The 19,817-nt window shown below is 46.3% G+C and overlaps 1 protein-coding gene across 1 annotated transcript in view; it reads left to right on the forward strand.

Annotated features, from left to right (window-relative positions):
- The first annotated feature begins 205 nt into the window (after positions 1-205).
- ADRA1D (adrenoceptor alpha 1D) overlaps positions 206-19,817 on the forward strand; it is a 72,533-nt gene continuing 52,921 nt past the window's right edge. The window contains exon 1 of the mRNA XM_073342927.1: positions 206-1,173. Within this exon, the coding sequence (XP_073199028.1) occupies positions 210-1,173 (964 nt within the window). The 5' untranslated portion in view covers positions 206-209. The remainder of the gene's footprint in view (positions 1,174-19,817) is intronic.

Consider the following 19,817-nt stretch of genomic DNA (forward strand, 5'->3'; position numbering starts at 1 on the left):
CACACACACCCATCGCTTGCCCGTGTGGGGTGGGCTGGAAAGGGGGTGGCTGAGCTCCAGCCTCCTGGCTGGGGACTTGACTGGGGGTGCGGGGCAGTGAGTGGGGGAGGAAGAAACTCTTTGCGGTGCAAGGGAGGGCGGAGCGGGGAGCATGCCCGGCGTCCCTTTCACGGCGGAGCCATCCTCCATGGAGACCGGACCCTTCTAAAATGACTTTCCCTGATCTGATCAATGCCAGCTTGAATGGGAACCGGACGGGACAGGGCAGCGCGAACCGGTCCTGGAGGGAGTGGGGGCTGCCGGGGGAGGAAGCGGAGACCAATGGCACCTCCCTGCCTTTGGCCCTGGATCTCCAGGCGGTGGGCGTAGGGGTCTTCCTGGCCCTCTTCATCCTTTCGGCCATCGTGGGCAACATCCTGGTGATCCTCTCGGTGGCCTGCAACCGGCACCTGCAGACGGTCACCAACTACTTCATCGTCAACCTGGCCATCGCGGACCTGCTGCTCAGCACCACCGTCCTGCCCTTCTCGGCCACCCTGGAGGTGCTGGGCTCCTGGGCTTTCGGGCGCATCTTCTGCGACATCTGGGCGGCGGTGGATGTCTTGTGCTGCTCCGCCTCCATCATGAGCCTGTGCATCATCTCGGTGGACAGGTACATCGGGGTCAAGTACTCCCTCAAGTACCCCGCCATCATGACCGAGAAGAAGGCGCTGGTGATCCTCGGGGTGGTCTGGCTCTCCTCCATGATCATCTCCATCGGGCCCCTGCTGGGATGGAAGGAGCCGCCTCCCCCGGACGAGAGCATCTGCAGCATCACCGAGGAGCCGGGCTATGCCCTCTTCTCCTCCCTCTTCTCCTTCTACCTGCCTCTCATGGTCATCCTGGTGATGTACTTCAGGGTCTACGTGGTGGCCCGGCGGACCACCAAGAGCCTGGAGGCGGGGGTCAAGAAGGAGAGGGGCAAGTCCATGGAAGTGGTGCTGAGGATCCACTGTCGCAGCGTGGCGGAGGACTCGCTCTCCAGCTCCCGGGGCAAAGGGCACACCTTCAGGAGCTCGCTTTCCGTGCGCCTCCTGAAGTTCTCCCGGGAGAAGAAAGCGGCCAAGACCCTGGCCATCGTCGTGGGGGTTTTCATTCTCTGCTGGTTCCCTTTCTTCTTCGTCCTGCCTTTCGGTAAGTGAACCACCCCCTGCGCTGTCCTGTCCTCCCCAGCTAGGTGAAGGAGCGCGACCCCTCTCGCTCCCGGTGGTTGCTCTCCGCCATGGGTGAACTTCCAGGCTTCATTTCAAGCGCTGGTTGCAATTAAAGGGGGGCGGGGTCCTTCTCAAGGGCGGAATAATAATGATACTCTCCAAAGAACTTCGCAAGATCTGCGCGCCCTGGTCCGCACCGCGGTGGAATGTCCATCAGCAGCCTGGGTCAGAAATTGACTCAAGGTTGGGGTGGGGTGGGGGAATACCACGCGTTTTATGCTGTGACCGCTCTGAAACTGCCCAAACTACCCTCAGAGCTCGGGATCATTCTGGCAAAGAGACACTGGGGAAAAAATCAAGTTCTTTAACATGATCGGTCAGGAGCCTCAGCGGTTACTTTGGTCTATTTCTCCCAGGTTCTGTGCTCTTGGATTGGGTTGTCCTGGTGTAACGCCTACAGACCCGTTGGCAGGCGGGATCAAACCTGGGACCTCTGAAGTTAAAGGCATGAGCCGCTACTGCGTGCGCTAAAAGCCACATGGCCCTGAGCTAGGGCTGGAGAGCAGACGCGTTTAACTCTAAGTGGTCTGGGTGCCAGGAGCTGGGACAGAACCCCATACCCAGGAGGTGTGTGGGTTATACTGGTCCTTTCTCAGTTCCCCATGAGTCAGGCTCCTGATTGGCAGCCTTGACCCTCATCACAATAAGTTGCCAAAGACTAGAGGCCCTGAACCAGTGTCCGCACAGGTCAATGGGAAGCTTCTCCTGCACTTTGCTGGGCTTTGGATTGGGCACCACATTTGCAAATGAAGAGGGCAGACATGGGCAGAACAGAAGGCATCCTCTTGTCTGTGGCTGCAAAAATTTTGGGCTAAACCCGTGTCTGGTGTAACTCCATTGCCTTCAATGGAATGTGATGCCAGGGATGTATTTTGGACCATGAGCCAAAGTCTTCTCTAGAATGGTAACACCTTTCTGGGTGATTTCCTGTGGCTGCTACCAGTCTCTTTGCTAATTGCTGAGAGATGAAAATCTTGTTTTCTCTGCATTTCGCTGAGACCTTGTGATGTGCCATACTATTTATCAGGGGCTATTGATTTCCTCATTCTCTAGCCTAGTGGTAGGAACTAGATTCTATTCCTGAGTCTGATTCTGGCTGGTTCTGGTGCATTTGGCAAACGATTTCACCTTTCTGTGCCTCCGTTTGCCCATCTGTAAAATGAATACAGTATAGACCCACCTACCTTACACGGAAGATGTGAGGCTTAGTTCTGAGTGTCTGGGGAGCACTTTGCGATCCTCCAATGAAAGGTGCTATAAATGCAAAGCACTGTTAAGATTATCTTTCCCGTGCCATTAGAACACTCTCCCGCTGAGTGCATTTCCCCAGCCAATATTCTAAGAGTTAAAATCGTTGAGCCAATATTGCTCTGGCATGAGGGCAGCCTCTGTAGTTTTGGGAAGAAGAGCTGGCAAACCCCATTTCCAAAGCCAGGTTTCATTCCCTTGGTTAGAAACACAAGTACTAGTTCACAGGGTAGGACAGAGTCGTCTAGGCCCATACCAGCAGATCTTCCCCTTGAAGTAGCATAGCTAGTTCATAAGGAAAAAGGAGTTTAAATACCCCTCATTCCCTTTCAGACCCCCCCAAATATAGTTAGTGGGACAGATCCTCAGCTGATAGAAATCAAAATAGCTCCTAGAAGTCAGTGTAGACCATCTACAACAGCTGAGATCTGATGCCGCATTGTCAACCATCCCTCTCCAGTCACAGACAACTCAATAAATAAACAGCTTTCGGGAAGTTCTATGGTCCAGGAAATCTTAGAGCCATTCTGCATGGGATTTTCTCATGCCCTTAGTTATTGTTGAGGGGGTGCTAGAGAGGTCAGAATGCATCTTCTTGACACTAGCCAGGCATTTTTCCCATCCTGTTGTCATCTGAGCCTACAGGGAGGTGTCACGTGATCAAAGGCCATGTATCTTAGATTCAGATTACATGAAACACCTTATTGCTTTTTGTAGGCAGCATAATAGTCAGATTTGTTTAGTCCGCTGGAAAAATCAATTACAAAAAGCATGCAGGGTCTCAGGAACACAGCTGCTCTGTCTGAACACTTTTAAAAGATATTTGTTGTGGTGGGTTTGTCCCCTTTAAAAATCATTTCTGGACTTACCGTTACAAACACTTTAAAAAACTAAGGTTTCAGAGTAACAGCCGTGTTAGTCTGTATTCACAAAAAGAAAAGGAGTACTTGTGGCACCTTAGAGACTAACCAATTTATTTGAGCATAAGCTTTTGTGAGCTACAGCTCACTTCATCGGATGCATACTTTGGAAAGTGTAGAAGATCTTTTTATATACACACAAAGCATGAAAAAATACCTCCTGCTGGTAATAGCTTATCTAAAGTGATCACTCTCCTTACAATGTGTATGATAATCAAGTTGGGCCATTTCCAGCACAAATCCAGGTTTTCTCACCCCCCCCCCACACACACACACATACAAATCCACTCTCCTGCTGGTAATAGCTTATCTAAAGTGACCACTCTCCTTACAATATGTATGATAATCAAGGTGGGCTGAGAAAATCATGGTTTAAGGTCATAGCAGGGAGCCAAGAACTTGTATGTTCTAATCCTGCCTCTGACCATATGGCCTTGACCAAGTCACTTGTCTGCTTTGCCTCAGTTTCTCTTTCATGATGATGATGATGATGATGATGATGATATTTTCTCTGCCTAATCAGGATGTTGTAAGGATTAATTTGCTGTATTTAAGAGCCAGTTCTCACCCTGAGTAAAAGAGGAAGAATATAAGAACAGCCATATTGAGTCAGATCAATCAATGGTCCATCTAGCCCAGTATCCTGTCTTCCAACAGTGGCCAGTGTCAGATGCTTCAGAGGGAATAAACAGAAAAGGGCAATTTGAGAGATCCATCCCCTATCGTCTAGTCCCAGGTTCTGACAATCAAAGATTTAGCATGGGGTTGTGTCCCTGACCACCTTGGCTAATAGTTACGTTCATGGAGAATAGGTCTGTCAATGGCTAATTCTTTTTTGAACCCAGTTATACTTTTGTCCTTCACAACAACCCCTGGCAAGGAGTTCCACAGGTTGACTGTGCATTGTGTGAAGAAATACTTCCTTTGGTTTGTTTTAAACCTGCTGCCTATTGATTTCATTGGGTGGCCACCAGTTCTTGTGTTATGTGAAGGGGCAAATAGCTCTTCCCGATTCACTTTTCTGCATAATTCATGATTTGACAGATTTCTATCATATGTCCCCTTAGTCACATATTGCATGTTGCTCAGAGCATGGGACTGGGAGCCAGGATTCTCATTCACTGTGTGACTTTAAATCAGCCACTTAACCCTCTCTGTGACTCAGTTTTCTATTGCGCTAAATGGAAATAATGTTACTGACCTACCTCCTGGGAAGTATTGTGAGGCTTAATAGTTTGTAAAGAGATTTGAGATCATTGTACTTGGTGTGACCATATGTCAAATACAAAGCTGACAAAAGAGATTTGAATTTATACTACTCGTGTTTCTATAATCAAACTTTTCTTTTCCATAGCACACTCTTATGCACGCCCCTTAAAAGGACACGGATGGTCAAAACTCCAGTGTTAAATCCTACCCCAACTCTTTTGCATGCTGTTAATGAGCCTGGGAGTTTGGAAGCTCTACTACAGAGTTATTTCAAATAGGAAACAGAGGGGAAAGATTGTCCAACAATATCTCTTTTTCATAAACATGGTTTTCTTTTTCCAGTTGGAAAGTTGGACTAGATCCTCAGCTGGTGTAAATCATTGTCATTCCATTGAAATCAATAGAGTGATGCCAATTGACACCCACTGAGATTCTGGCCCTTCTCCGTGGAGTGTATTTCCTAAGTACATTTTCCTTTCTCCGTTTGTGTAAAAACGTTTGAGTGTAAAAACGGCTTCGGTGTCAGCTTCCCGGTGGCTTTTAGATATGTTTTTCTAAATTGTACAGGTTCCTGTATGTGGTTGACTTTCAAAAAAACCAACCCACAGGGCCTCTGACTTCTTTTCATTGCGTTGCACCCTTTCAAATGTGTGAATGCCTAAACAGTGCTTAGCAGGAGAGCTTTTGCAAATATACGGTGTGACTTTACAGACATAAATACAGCTCCTCCGTGGATATAAATTAATAGACCTCCATTGCAATCAGCATAACTACATCATTTCCCACCAGCTGAGGATCTGTCCTCTGTGGAAAAGAGCATCCTTAGTGATTAGCAGGAACCGAGCAATTAGGACTCTGGAGTTCTATTCTTAACTTCCTGCTTGACCCTCGACATACTACTTGACCCCGCTGCTTACCCACCAGTGAAACAGGGATAATAGTTACCAAATTTCTTGGGGTTGGGGAGCTTAACTAATTAATATTTTAAAAGCACTGTGAGATCTTTGATAAGTCTGCATATAAGTGCAGTGGTGTTATTCATTTTTCGGTCCTAGAACGATCTGCAAAAATATTGCTTGAAATCTAAATGTATTCCCTAGTACTCCCGTGGATTTTTATCAGCTGAGTAAACCACACCCTTCCTGGTATTGTGATACATATCCCCAAGCATACGATGCAATCATCAGGAGTATTGGTGCAATTAATAAGAATATGTTTGTCTGGCTAATAAGGCACTTTAGGAAGCTGTTTGCTTAGCAAGGGACGAAACCCTAATCACACCTGGAGTGTATGCTTCCCTTTCTGGGCATGTGCAGCTCCTGTTGATAGTAATAGGAGTTCTACGTTCCAATGGAGAAGAGAATGCATGGACTCTGTGAAGCAGACAACTGGAGTTAAATTACTCCCTGCTGCCTATGCCATAGCATCTTTCCCATTAGCAGGGATCCAGTTGAATGCCTTTTGAGGCTAGGGACTGGATTTCTAACGGTGTTTAGGCATCTAAAGATTCAGATAGGCCCCTAAATACCTTTAAAACTCCAGTCCATAATCCGTATCTGATCTCAGGCCACCTGTGTAGTGCTGTATAGTTGTGATGCTCACCGGGGGTTGGTTGGGGGGTGGCACCTCGCAACCACCTACCCTGAGCATGAGGAAACCTAAGAGGTGTCTGGCAGAGGTCAGTTCCCTGACAGAACAAGAAGCAATGGTCTCAATGACAGAACAAGAAGCAATGGTCTCAAGTCTGACTTCAGTGAATACATCATTTGTAAATTACGTAGCAGGGAAAGGGTATTTGTTTTGCAGCTAATCTGAGAAGGAGCTGCAGTCAATTCGGTCATGAAGGGGGAATGTAAATCCATATTGGATACATGGAGGCTTGTTTTAAATGGGGTTTAGGAAGGTGGTGTGAAAGGATGTATTGTAAGTATCATTAAGTATTACTTCAGTTTTATTCCCTTTTAGATAAGGTGGTCATCAGTCCGAGAGATGTCAGAACTGAAGATGTCTGACTAAAGGGGGCAAAAGATCTATCTTGCTTTAAGATTAAACTCGATAAGTTTATGGAGGAGATGGTATGATGGGATAACATGGTTTTGGTAATTAAATATTCATGGTAAATAGGCCCAATGGCCTGTGATGGGTTTTTAGATGGGGTAAGATCCAAGTTACCCGGGAAAGAATTTTCTGTAGTATCTGGCTGATGAATCTTGCCCATATGCTCAGGGTTTAGCTGATCACCATATTTGGGGTCGGGAAGGAATTTTCCTCCAGGGCAGATTGGAAGGCCCTGGAGGTTTTTCGCCTTCCTCTGTAGCATGGGGCACGGGTCACTTGCTGGAGGATTCTCTGCTCCTTGAGGTCTTCAAACTACAATTTGAGGACTTCAATAGCACAGATATAGGTGTGAGGTCTTTTTTAGGAGTGGTGGGTGAAATTCTGTGGCCTGCGTTGTGCAGGAGGTCAGACTAGATGATCATAATGGTCCCTTCTGGCCTAGATATCTATGAATCTATGAATCTATGAAACTGGAATGGAAAACACAATGCACTAAGCTGAACCCTGGTGTAAATCAACTGAGCCAAATACATCAGTGGTGTAACTCCACTGGCTGAATTGGGTTGATACCTGGGAAGAATTTGGACTGATCCTTTGTCTAAATTAGAATCAAACCATTTTATGGGCACTATTGTAACTTACAGTCAAGTCTGCTATATGACCTTTTCCATGCCTGATCCATGGAGGACATAACTCTGCTAGAGTTACCAGCTGAGGGACTTAGGGTACATCTATACTGCAAAAAAAGACCCCCAGCAACGAGTCTCAGTCCAGTGATTCAGGCTCACATGATGGGGCTAAAAATAACGGTATAGATGTTCCCACTCAGGCAAGATGGGGCTGGTCTCAGAGCCCAGGCTCCAGTCCAAGTGGGAATGACTACACTGCTATTTTTAGCCCCGAAGTGTGAGTCCCCAAAAGCACATCAGTTGACCCAGCCGCTGGGACTCTCTGCTGCAGGATTTTGGTTTTTGCAATGTAGATGTACCCTCAGTCCTTTAGCTCACACTGTTGAAGTTCATACTTTAGCCCGGGGTTGAGTCCCTGGTGAGGATCGAGATGATGTTTGTTTCAGCAAATCACTTGGACTTCTATTTATGTATTTTGTTCCTGAAGGGACGTTCCAGAGAGGATGGAGCTCGGCTGATCTCAGTGGTGGCAGATGACAGAACAAGGAGCAATGGTCTCAAGTTGCAGCAGGGGCGGTTTAGGTTGGATATTAGAAAAAACTATTTCACGAGGAGGGTGGCGAAGCACTGGAATGGGTTACCGAGGGAGGTGGTGGAATCTCCATCCTTAGAGGTTTTTAAGGCCCAGCTTGACAAAGCCCTGGCTGGGATGATTTAGTTGGGGTTGGTCCTGCTTTGAGCAGGGGATTGGACTAGAACTTCCTGAGGTCCCTTCCAATCCTGATATTCTGTGATCATGAGAACAGCCATTGAGTCTCAGGGTATTTCTGCCTGGGAGAGTAAGAGGAGATGCTGAGAAGCCCATTAGAAATCCCCTTCTCTTGAGTTTTCCTGCTTCATTTTTCAGAAGCAGGAGGCTCGGATAGTACGGCTCAAGTCTAGACCTTTGGAGTCTGATTTGAACCAGCCCCCTCAAGACCTTGCAGTCTTCTTGGAGGTTCATCCCACAATAAGGGCCTACTGGTATAAGGTGTTGAACCTCCTTGGTTCCCATTGACTTCCCATTGATTGTTCAGTTCACTGGCCATTCAGAAAAATTGAAAAACAGTCTTTTTTGGGTGACCATGACAATAATTTTTTTTTCAAATTTCTGGAAAATGAAAAAGTTTTAAAAAATAGTTTTGGGTCAAAGGAAATGTTTCATTTGACCCAACACAAAACATTCTGTTTTGATTTGAGCAGGGTTTTTTTTAACGTTTTTTGGGGGGGTTACGTAAAATTGAGGGAAATTTCTAAACATAAAGTCATTTTAAACAACATGTTTTATTTAAAAATGTCAAAATGAAACTATTTTTTCAGAACGTTTTAAAAGTTCGTTTTTTTTCCAACCAAAACAAATTGGCAAAATCAACACAAAGTCACAAAAAGTTTAAGCAAACCTGGAATAGTCAGTTTTTGGCAAGGAAAAAAGTACAGGTCGAAAAATTTTACCTAGCTCTAATTGGGGGGGCTCAACACTTTATGGGATCAGTTCCTAAAAGAGAGACACTTAAACCCTAAAAGCCTGGATCTGAACATACCAACCCAGTGCTTGAAACCTAAACTGAATGATGCAAATAGACCTATTAATTCCATACCCAAACTCTGACAAACTTTAGGGTGTTTGAAATCTGGATCAGAATCCCCCTCTTTCCTTCAGTTTCACTGAGTTCTCCTAGGCTGAAGCTGAGGATTGGCCCTGCATGTATGTCTTAGACTTCACTTTTGAAATGGCAAATTGCCCTTTGTCCTTTTACTAACTCATTTGTGCCTTCCCAAATAAAGAACCATCCCACTGAAAATCACCAGACTTATTTCACATCTCCTGGCTGAAGGTTGGGAAAGAAAGAGCACCAGATGTTCTTGCTGGGGTTAGAACAGTCTGGAATACATTTCCCATGTGAAAACTCCCTGGTAGTATTAAAAAAACAAAAGGGTTGTCATATATTTAATTATAGGAGTTCTGATAGTGAGGCATTGGTAAATGGGATTTTTTTTATTTCCTTTTAGAGGGGAGGTGTATATAGCGCATAAGAATTGAGTATCATCTCTTTAAATAGCTTGGGGTCCATCCAGTGGTCCTCCGTTGTCTTCTGTCACCTAAGCCATCAGAATCTAACAGATTGGTAGTGTAAACGTATGTAGTTAGGTTTTGTATGTTTGCGTACGGTTCGTAAAAATTGTATATTGTACACCAGCGATATCCGTGTACTTTCCTCCTAAACATAATGTTGTGTAGAGCAGTAGTTCTCAACCTTTCTTTCATTTGCGGACCCCCCACACCCCCCACCCCGGCTACAAAATTTCGAATGGAGCTGTGGGCCCTTTTGGAAATCTATTGACTGAATAGATAGCTGAATTCTGTTCAGTCAGTTTTCAGTCTAAGTCTTTCGCGGACCCCTTTGACATAGGGTCTGTGGACCACAGGTTGAGAGCTACCTGTGTAGAGAGCAAAGCTACAGCAAGGGTCCTGTTGTGTTTTATGGTCTCTGATTCTGCATAAAGGACTTGGCATTTAGATGCCTACAATGGACATTTATAATTTTGCCCAGCTCTAGTTGGAACCGGGCTGGGGACCCTGATAACAAGACTCCAGTGACTATGAACTATTTATAGCCCCTGTGCCCTGTCTAGTCCCTGGAACCATAGGGTGGTAGCCATTTTGCCTGGGGACATGGCTTTGATCTAACTGAAAACAGTGGGAGATAGCAGCCAACTTTATTAAGGGCAGCTTCACTTCGACATGCAGAGAGACTGTAGGGAAATGGCAGCCATCTTGCTGGCTCGAGCCCCATTGACAGTAATAGGAGATGGCGGCCATCCTGAATTTGGGAAAATTCATGAATTGGCACCTTTCATTATATTTTCATGAGGCAGATAAATAAACACCACAAAATTGCTAGAGTTGTAAGGAAATCACAAGAGTTGGAATCATAAACTCCATCAGATGGCATGACCTGGGGTCCCATCCTCCACTGCAGGCCACGGCTGGAAGAGCAGCAGTAGAAGGGCTGGGAAAATGGTTGTCTCGCTCTCCCAAATATCCAGTTTAGGCATCCAAGGTTGAACACTGGGTCTGCTTTGTCTTGCTCTAAGTGAGGTGCTGAGGCAGTGACAGAGCTGGACACAGAACCCCCCGAGTTACTCTGCCACCAGACCACATCAGCCAATTGCCAGACTGTCCCAAAGAGAGACAGTGAAAGCCAAATGGCTGTTTTAGGTTGTCGCTGACTCTGAATACAGTTTCTATAATGGGAAATGTCATACAAACAGGAAAAAATATAGAACCTGAAAGATTTAAAATGATTGTGATTCAGTGAGCAAAATCCTATAAACCTCTAGACAAACTCTATGAAACCATGGAAAAATGTACTGTGTTAAATAAATGATCTGAAGCCTGTGTTATGCAGCACTCTGGACTCAACAAGTGGCAATAGAGAGGTTTTGTAGTATACAGGGTTATATGGGCATGTATTGATTTAATTCATTTCTGCACTGGAATCCATGATGTCAGGCAACACACAGTTTCAATAGGTAGTATATTTGTTTCAGCAGAGTATATTGATTAACAGTATCATATGTCATAATACCAAGGGCAAGGACTAACTTGTAAATAATATGAAGTAAGAACAAGACATGGGGCTGAAGCCTTAGCTGTGTATATTAAAGGCCCATTTGAGATAGGAGATAGGAGAGTCTGGTCCCTTCATAATCTAGAGCAGCCTCAAGCCTGTATCAGGCTGTTCTAAATTTTGTCCAGCTGCCTTATGGCCTGCTGCCATATGGACAGCCTGTCAATGCTGCCTTTCTCCTGGGAAATCCCCATGTACAGGAGTCTGGAAGAGGGTGGCATACAGCCAGAAGGGGGCTGCTCAGGGACTCACTGAACCTGGCTTTCTGGCTGCTTTTTGCTGGCAGAGTGTTGCAGGGGAGCTGGAGTAGACCTGAGAATCAGACCCACAGCTGAGTGAACTGTACACAAGATTGGAAGTGACAAATTCTCATTCTGCCTCGGACACCTCAGCTAACCTCCCAGGCGTGTTTTGTGGATATTTTTATTAATGCCTGTGATGTGCTTTGAAAATAAGGGCTGCTGTTACTGGGCCAGACTCTCTGTTGACGTACAGATAGTGACGCTGAGACAGTTTACAGCAACAGAGACTTTTGCCCAGGGTAGCTAGTTTGACATTTTGCAGGGGAATTGCATTGACACTTAACATTTCTTTGTTCCTGATCTTTCACCCGCAATATTTTGGATTTCTTATAAGAGGGAAAAACTGATGAATTAAAACCGAACTCGACTGCATAATAAACAGATTTTTTTTTTAAATTGGCCCCATGGCCTTGTTGCATTCAAATGCATAGACTTTTGCCCCCGAGTTCAGAGTGACCAGGCCGCCCGGTGTGCTGGGCAGTGCAGCCTCAGCACCCCCAGCCCCTAGGCAGCACGGCTGCAGCACCCCCAGCCCCAGAACTCTGGGTGGCCAGTCCCGGGGCTCTGGGTGGCCAGCTCCAGAGTGCCGGGTGGGCAGCGCGGTCCCAGAACCAGCCACCTTGAGTCCCTGTGGGAGGCAGGCCAGACAGCCCCAGCCCACCTGGCCCAGCCAGGGCAGAGCGTTGGGAAAGAAGGAGCGGGCCTGACCTGGGGGCAGAGCATAAGCGGGGCCACAATAGGCTCTTTGGGGAGGCACAGCCTCCTCCTGCCTACGATTCCTGCTGCCCATGCCAGAGTTCTAGAACGGAGCATTTAATGACCTGTTCCTTTTCCATTACCCCAAATTTGGGCAAATATTTGCTGATCACATCTTGTAATGTGGTTAATGAGACATGATATAAGCTTGATGCAAAGTTAAACATGGGTGCAGATGCAGTTTTGAATGATATTACAGTGAAGCTACTTAATCATCTTTTATCAGCTTGTTTTGAATTGATTCTGCCAGAACAAATAGGATTATCTACAGCTACTAACAATTTTGTGGTGATAACAAGCCATGTTATAAAGGCATCAAGCGATCCTGCCTATAGGGCTGTAATTTTGGAAAATTTCAGCTAGCATGGCTCAGCTATTTTTGAGAATGAGGCTAGGAAAAAATTACATTGTTTTGCCCATGTTAAATTCTGGTGACTTTTTATTAAAAAAAAACCCTCCAGTGTCACCATGCTTTGGCTCAAGGACTCGAAATTTTGCAGTGGGGTGGCTGTTATGTCAGGGAGGTACCTTTTGCCATCCACATGAAAATCCACTTACAATTGTAGCCAGATTACAAGCCTTTGAAAAATTGCACTGTGCACTTGTTCAGTAAAGACTTCTTAGTGCACATGGAATCTCCAGAGATTTTCGCTCTGAGCATACTCCCACGGGTGAGTAGGACTTTCCCAGCAATTCCTCATCTGGAATGTTTTGGGTTGTGCTGGCTCTGGGTCCAGGCTCTGGGTCCAGAACTGAAGGCAGAGAGTCTTTCTCTCCTTTGCTTTCAATGACTCCCTTGCTGGGCCCCGGCAGCGTGGAGGAGGAAGCTGCCTGATTTGACTGCAGAGTGGACAAGAGACAGCCTTATGGGGCAGATGAAATAGATTGAGCCAAGGAACTGAGGGAAGTGGGGAGAACACTGAGGCTGGACAAGGAAGCCAGGGAGGCAGACTGGGACTGGGAACCAGTGGGACTGAGGAGTATGGACAGGGCACAATTGGGGGTCAGGGGAAAGCAGAGAGACAGATGAGATGAGGAGCTGAGAGATGGGAACCTGGGACTAGACTGGGACTGGCTGCGTGAAGGGGGAAGTCTGGGATAGCAGGGTGCGAATTGAACCTTGGACAACTTGTCCAGAGAGGGAAACTAGGACTGGCTTGCCAAGGAGACTGGGACTGGGTTAAGAAACTTGAGGAGTGCGGAATGGGTTGGAGGGTACACAACAAAAGGGGACAAGTTTGGGGGAAGGAGCAGAAGAGATTGTGCCTAGTAGAGAATATTCCCCTCTGGAGCCTAGAATGGAATCCAAGATTCCAGAGTCTCATCATTCCTCTCCGGTCAGCAATTATCTGTGAAACCTACTGGAAGTGTGTGTCCCATCCCCCTCTAGTGCTGGTCCACGTAGAGCATAACAACTTACTACTTCTGTCAGCTACTCCCTAAGCTCAAGTGGCAGGTGTCTGTGAGGTAGATCTAAAGGTTTCAACCTTGCTGTTGACCCACGTGGGCATGGCTTTGCTTTTTTAAACACCTAGGAAATCACACACACAAAAAGCTACACCAAGAGAACTTTATTAAGGTTGCAAAGTCAAGCACTCAAAAGTTAGGACATGTCAGAATTAATGTTTCCCAAGTAACCTTGGAAAGGGGAAGTGGTGCATCATGGAAGTCTCTGGCTGTGGTGCATCATGGGAGGTGTAGTCCAATTGGACAGCCCATTCTATTGAGGAGAATGAGGCGCATGAGGCACTCAAACTACAACCCTCATGAGGCACCATGGCAGAAACATTGAGGCTATTTGGGAAAATATCGACATGTTCACAGAAAGGGGACACTTTTCAGACAAAATTTCACTTTTGACGGAAACCCAACTTTCTGTGAAATACAGGTTTCAATGTGAAGTTTTTGACCAGCCCTAGTCAGCATGTCCCAGCGTTCCCCTCTCCACCCCTCTCGCGCAAAGTTCAGTCACCTACTACCTCGCTGAGCTGCAGCAATTGACAAAGGCCCCAATTCAGCGAGGCACGTAACCTTGTCTTCACTTCAGTGGGGCTACTGGCATGCTGAAAGTTGGGCAAGTACTTAATTACTTTGCTGAACCAGGGCCCAGATGGAGTGAGTTGTGATTAATATGATTTCTACTGCTGAGAAAATAAGCAGGCTTGATTTCCTCTTGCCTGGCATCTTGTGTCGCCACATGCCTATAAAATGCTCCCATCACTGTAAACGAGTGGAGAATTCTCACTGCTAGCACAGCAGGTGCCAACTAATGCCAAGGCCCATCCGCACTGACCGCTGACAAACGCATAGCTGGAAACCAATCTGGCTCACCTGTTGGTTCGGATGGTTAAAATGGGTATTAGTGCTACAAGGACACGTTTAGTTGTTAGACTGTATGGAATGCTTGTAGGAAGCTGCATATAGGAATCTCACTTATGGTATCACAGGGTATAAAGTTATGTTGAGCGTTTGCGTTGTAAACCTCTGTAACTGTGTAACTCACCAAACAGGAAAAGAAGCACTGGTTAAGGTAAAGTGCTCGTCCTGCACACAAGATGGCCTGTGATGGGATGTTAGATGGGGTGGGATCTGAGTTACCCAGGAAAGAATTTGCTGTAGTATCTGGCTGATGAATCTTGCCCATATGCTCAGGGTTTAGCTGATCGCCACATTTGGGGTCGGGAAGGAATTTTCCTCCAGGGCAGATTGGAAGAGGCCCTGGAGGTTTTTCGCCTTCCTCTGTAGCATGGGGCATGGGTCACTTGCTGGAGGATTCTCTGCTCCTTGAAGTCTTTAAACCACGATTTGAGGACTTCAATAGCACAGACATGGGTGAGAGGTTTTTTGCAGGAGTGGGTGGGTGAAATTCTGTGGCCTGCATTGTGCAGGAGGTCAGACTAGATGATCATAATGGTCCCTTCTGACCTAAATATCTATGAAAAAAAAAGATGGCCCATTGAAGGCAAACGAGGCATTGTGTAGCATCAAAGGACAGAGACTTTGTTGATTGCATTCCGAACTCCCTCCAGGAAGGGGAGACCTGCTCATGAACTCATCCCATCATCTTGGATTTTGCGGTGAAGGGGATTTAAAATCCCTGACAAGGAGAAACTGAGATCTTTATGCTGTCTGGATTCTGAGGGGTAAAGATTCCTGAACGTAAGCAAGAGATCCCCCTGCTGCTTGGCATGGGTCAGCCCTAAAGGACATATAGAGCTGCTAATTATAGGAGCTTATATTACGTTTTTAAATCTAACACTGTAACTCATTTGTGTGTGTATGTAAATAACTCTCATTTCTTTTCTTAGTTAATAAATCTTTCATTAGTTTATTGCAGGATTGGCTACAAGTGTTGTCTTTGGTTTGAGATCTGAGTACAAAGTGCCTGGTACTTTGGGACTGGGAGTAACCTGACTATTGTTGTGATTTTTGGTGTAAAGTGACCATTTATCCCATAGTCCAGCTTGCCCTGGTGGCAAGATAGACTGGAAGGCCCAAGGGGACTGTCTGTGATTCCAAGGCAGTTATAGCGCTTTAGGAGGTCACGCTTGTCACTGGGTTGGTGAAATCTAATGGTAGAACATACAGCCAGTTGGGGGTTTCTGCCCTGCTTTTTGACAGTCTACCCTCAGGTTGGCCATCACAGTCATAAGCCACTTCCGACAGCATGACAGGGCTGGTGTTTTGTGAGTGGAGAATTCTCACTGGGTGGTGTTTTGTGTTGACTCTGAGTAGATGTAGATGATCACATGAGGTACAAAGGCAGTGGAGAATCAGGTACATTCTGTCTCCAGGTCCACATCTGTAAAACAGGGAGGAGGATACCAAAACACCTCTCTAGCAGGGTGGGAGATGCTGGGCGGAGGGAAGGAGTTGATCGGGGGGCTGCCGGTGGGTGCTCAGCACCCACCCTTTTTTCCCTGTGGGTGCTCCAGCCCCAGAGCACCCACAGAGTCAGTGCCTATGTCTCCAAGCCCCTTACCAGATATTAATCAATTATTAAGCTTCTCAGACATCCCTAGAAACTTCACTATTGTCACTTCGCAACTTGAAGTCTTTAGATGATTATGGATTTGTTGCAACATTTAACTGCCTTGCAGGGATGTTGTTGTAGCAGGGATGTTGGTCCCAGGGTATTAGAGAGACAAGGTGGGTAAGGTCATATCTTTTATTGGACCAATTTCTGTTGGTGAAAGAGACATGCTTTTGAGCTTGCACAGAGTTCTTCAAAAGCATGTCTCTTTCACCAACAGAAGTTGGTCCAATAAAAAAATATTACCTCACCCACCTTCTCTCTCTTCCAGGGAGGTTGCCAGGCTGTTCTGAACTTCAGGGTGATAGAATTCAAATCTTCCTGCTCACAAAGAATGGGGCTTTATGGTTTGCATTGAAGAAGAACTTCTGCTAATGGGATCGGTTCTATGATTAAAAGCATGCAGCACAAGGAAGAGATACACATGCGAACCAACCAGGTCATTACAGCTTTTACTATATGTAGTTTGCAGCGGGGGAAACTGAGGCACAGCAAGATTATTAGGTCACTGACAAAGTCAGCAACAGATCTGGGGCTAGTCCACAGCTCAGCAACCTCACATTCCCATATAACAGTTGTCTTGTTGACGCAGAATGCTGTATTTTATCATGTCCAATATTCATTGGCATGGTTAGTGCAAGAATGGAATTATAGGAGTGGCTGGAGAATATGGCTCTTTAGCTAATCCTAACGGATAGCTTTTTGTTGATAGAGTCCTTTGCTAATGCATTTGGTATGAAGCCAGAAAGCCATAGGCTCCCATAGCAAAAATTTCCCTGCCAGCTCACAGAAGAGAGGTCATTTCTGATGCTTGTGATGTCCGAAATGGGCTGCCTGTCACAGATGAGGCATTAGAGGCTTGAACTGATCCTTTTCGCACTGTGAGAAAAATCCCAGCTGCTTTTAGAGCCTTTTAGGGGAAGATTTACAAAAGCACAATGAGCAGGTAGGGACCCAATTCCCGCTGCCTTTGAAAATCTACCCCTCAACAATGGCAGGATACAAGACTCGGCATCAGGAAGCAAGGGTTCTAGTCCCGGCTCTTCCATTCACATGATGATGAGCAAGTCATTTTGCCCCTTGTGCCTCAGTTTCCCCCTATATAAAGTGCAGGTAATGACACTTGCCTTTGTAAAGCGCTGTAAGGTCTATGGATTCAGCTAGTGAACAGGAGCAGTGAATAAGGGAGTTTGGCGAGGCAGTTCTCTGGAGGAAGGAGAAGCGACCATGTGACCCTTGTGGTGAGTTTGTTGTCTGTTGTTGTGTGCTTCTTTGCATGCCCTATGCCTGCTTGATTGAAGTATATAATGTTGTCTGCTAGGGGCATAGACACTGGCTTCCTCCAGGCCCGGGGGGTGGTCAACCCCCTGCTTTGCCCCAGGCTCCACCCCCACCTGACCCCTTCTCCCAAGCCCCCGCCCCACCTCTTACCTGCCTCTTCCCACTCAGTTCCACCCCATCCCATGAGCATGCCCCGTCCCCGCTCCTCCCCCTTCCTCCCAGAGCCTCCTGCATGCTGTGGAACAGCTGATCGCAGAAGGTGCTGGGAGGGAGTGGGAGGAGTTGATCAGCGGGGCCGCCGGCAGGCAGGAGGCGCTGGAGGGGATGGGGGATCGCTGGCTGCTGGTGGGTGCTAAGCACCACTGATTTTTTTCCGTGGCTGCTCCAGCCCTGGAGCACCCACGAAGTCAGCGCCTATGGCTAGGGGGACTGTGTGCTGAGCCTAGCAGCTGGAGAGGCAAGACTGAGAGCTTCCTAACGGGCCTCTAGCCTGCCAACCTTTGATCCCTGATCCGTTTGGGATCCCTTGACAAGGGCACAGGACTAACTCAGGGAGAACAAAAAGAAAAGGAGTACTTGTGGCACCTTAGAGAACAGGAGTTTACAAAGCCAATTCCTAAGAGACCAGAGGAGCTAGCAAACAGGAGCAGCAAACCGGGGCGTGTTGCAAGGGAACATGAGAGCCAGCTACGCCTAATGAACATTCTCTACACTTAGGCCAAAACTACCCACACACACGAAAGCCCACACGCACAAAGAAGAAAGAAACACACACACACACACACAATCCTGCAAGAGTAAAACAAATGCAGACAGAAGTCCAGCAGCAGAGTGGGGGCCGTGCCGTTTATTGCACTGATGGCAGCGTGTACGATTATCTGCCTTGTGGGCAGGTGGCATGTGTGTGCATTTGACGTCAGGAGCTCATGGCCCTCAGAGACCAGAGTGTCTGAATTGGAGAGCTGAGCTAAGGGAGACAGAGAAGTATGTAGATGAGACTTTCCAGGACACAGCAGAGTGGTCCCATTGGTTAAATTGGTTAGTCTCTTAGGTGCCACAAGTCCTCCTTTTCTTTGTGCTGTTAAGGAGGATGGAAGTCTCAAGGAAGGAGAACATCAAGCTGGAGTGGAGGGAAACGATCGCATAGTTGAGACCCTCCTTCCAGAAGAAGTCATGGTATCCTCTCACATTGAGGATACCCCTCTGCGGAGGGGATTCCTGTTATCAGGAAGAGACAGTAATAGTAACGAGAGATTACATTTTGGTAAACATAGATAGCTGGGTTTGTGATGACCTGGGAGAACCACATGGTCAGTTACCTGCTGGGTGTGAAGACTGAGGATCAATCAAGACAGCTAGACAGGCTTATGTGGAGGAACCTGTGGTCATGGTACATGTAGGTACCCATGATACAGGGAAAGGTAGGACGGAGGCCAAATTTAGACTGCTAGGTGAGAGATTAAAGTCCAAGACGTCCATAATAGCCTTCTCTGAAATGCTTCCAGTTCCATGTGCAGGGCCAGTTAGACAGGTAGATCTTCAGGGTTTCAATGGGTGGATGAGATAATGGTGTTCAGAGAATGGTTTATTAGGAACTGGGCAACCTTTTTGGTCCTCTTGCTATTTATTTGATTTGTGGTATGTATATAGTTTGAGCCTCTATTATGTTGTTTTTAATTCGTTTCCATGAAGCTTGCAGGCATCTTACTCTTGTGACTGTTCCTTTTAATTTCTGGTTTCAGAGTAGCAGCTCTTACATTCAGTATTGCTATTGTTTAAGGGTGACTGGTTGAGCTACCTCAAATGTCACAAGCCTGCCACCTATTATAGATTCACAGAGTATACAGCCAGAAGGGACCACTGTGATCATCCAGTCTGACCCGCTGTATAAAGGCCATAGGACTTCCCTGAATTAATTACTGCTTGACCCAGAGCAGATCATTTAGAAAAAACATTTAACCTTGATTTAAAAATGTCCAGTGATGGGTAATCAACCCTGACCCTTGGTAAGTAGTTCCAAATACTTGACTAGTCGCCAGATTAGAAGAATAAATATCTAATAATCCACTTGTGCTGTCTTTCCATTTTTCCTTATGGGCTGCATACAACATATTACAAAAAATTACAAAGCCAGAGTGATGTTTTTCATCTGATTTTAATATACAAAAAATGTTTTTTCCCTCATATATTGTTTAAATGTATAAAGTATGAATGCGACTATGGCACAGGACATGCAGTGAGCTCTGTAAAGGAATTTAGCTAAAATCTTAGAATCAAAATGTAGAGCTGGAAGGGACCTCGGGAGGTCCAGTCCAGCCCCCTGAACTCAGGCAGGATCAAGTAAACCTAGATCATTCCAGACAGGTGTTTGTCCAACCTGTTCTTAAAAACCTCTAATGATTCCACAACCTGCCTTGGAAGCCTATTCCAGAGTTTAACTACCCTTTTAGTTAGAAA

The sequence above is a fragment of the Lepidochelys kempii genome, chromosome 4, assembly GCF_965140285.1.
Source record: "Lepidochelys kempii isolate rLepKem1 chromosome 4, rLepKem1.hap1, whole genome shotgun sequence".
Classification (NCBI taxonomy): Eukaryota; Metazoa; Chordata; order Testudines; family Cheloniidae; genus Lepidochelys; species Lepidochelys kempii.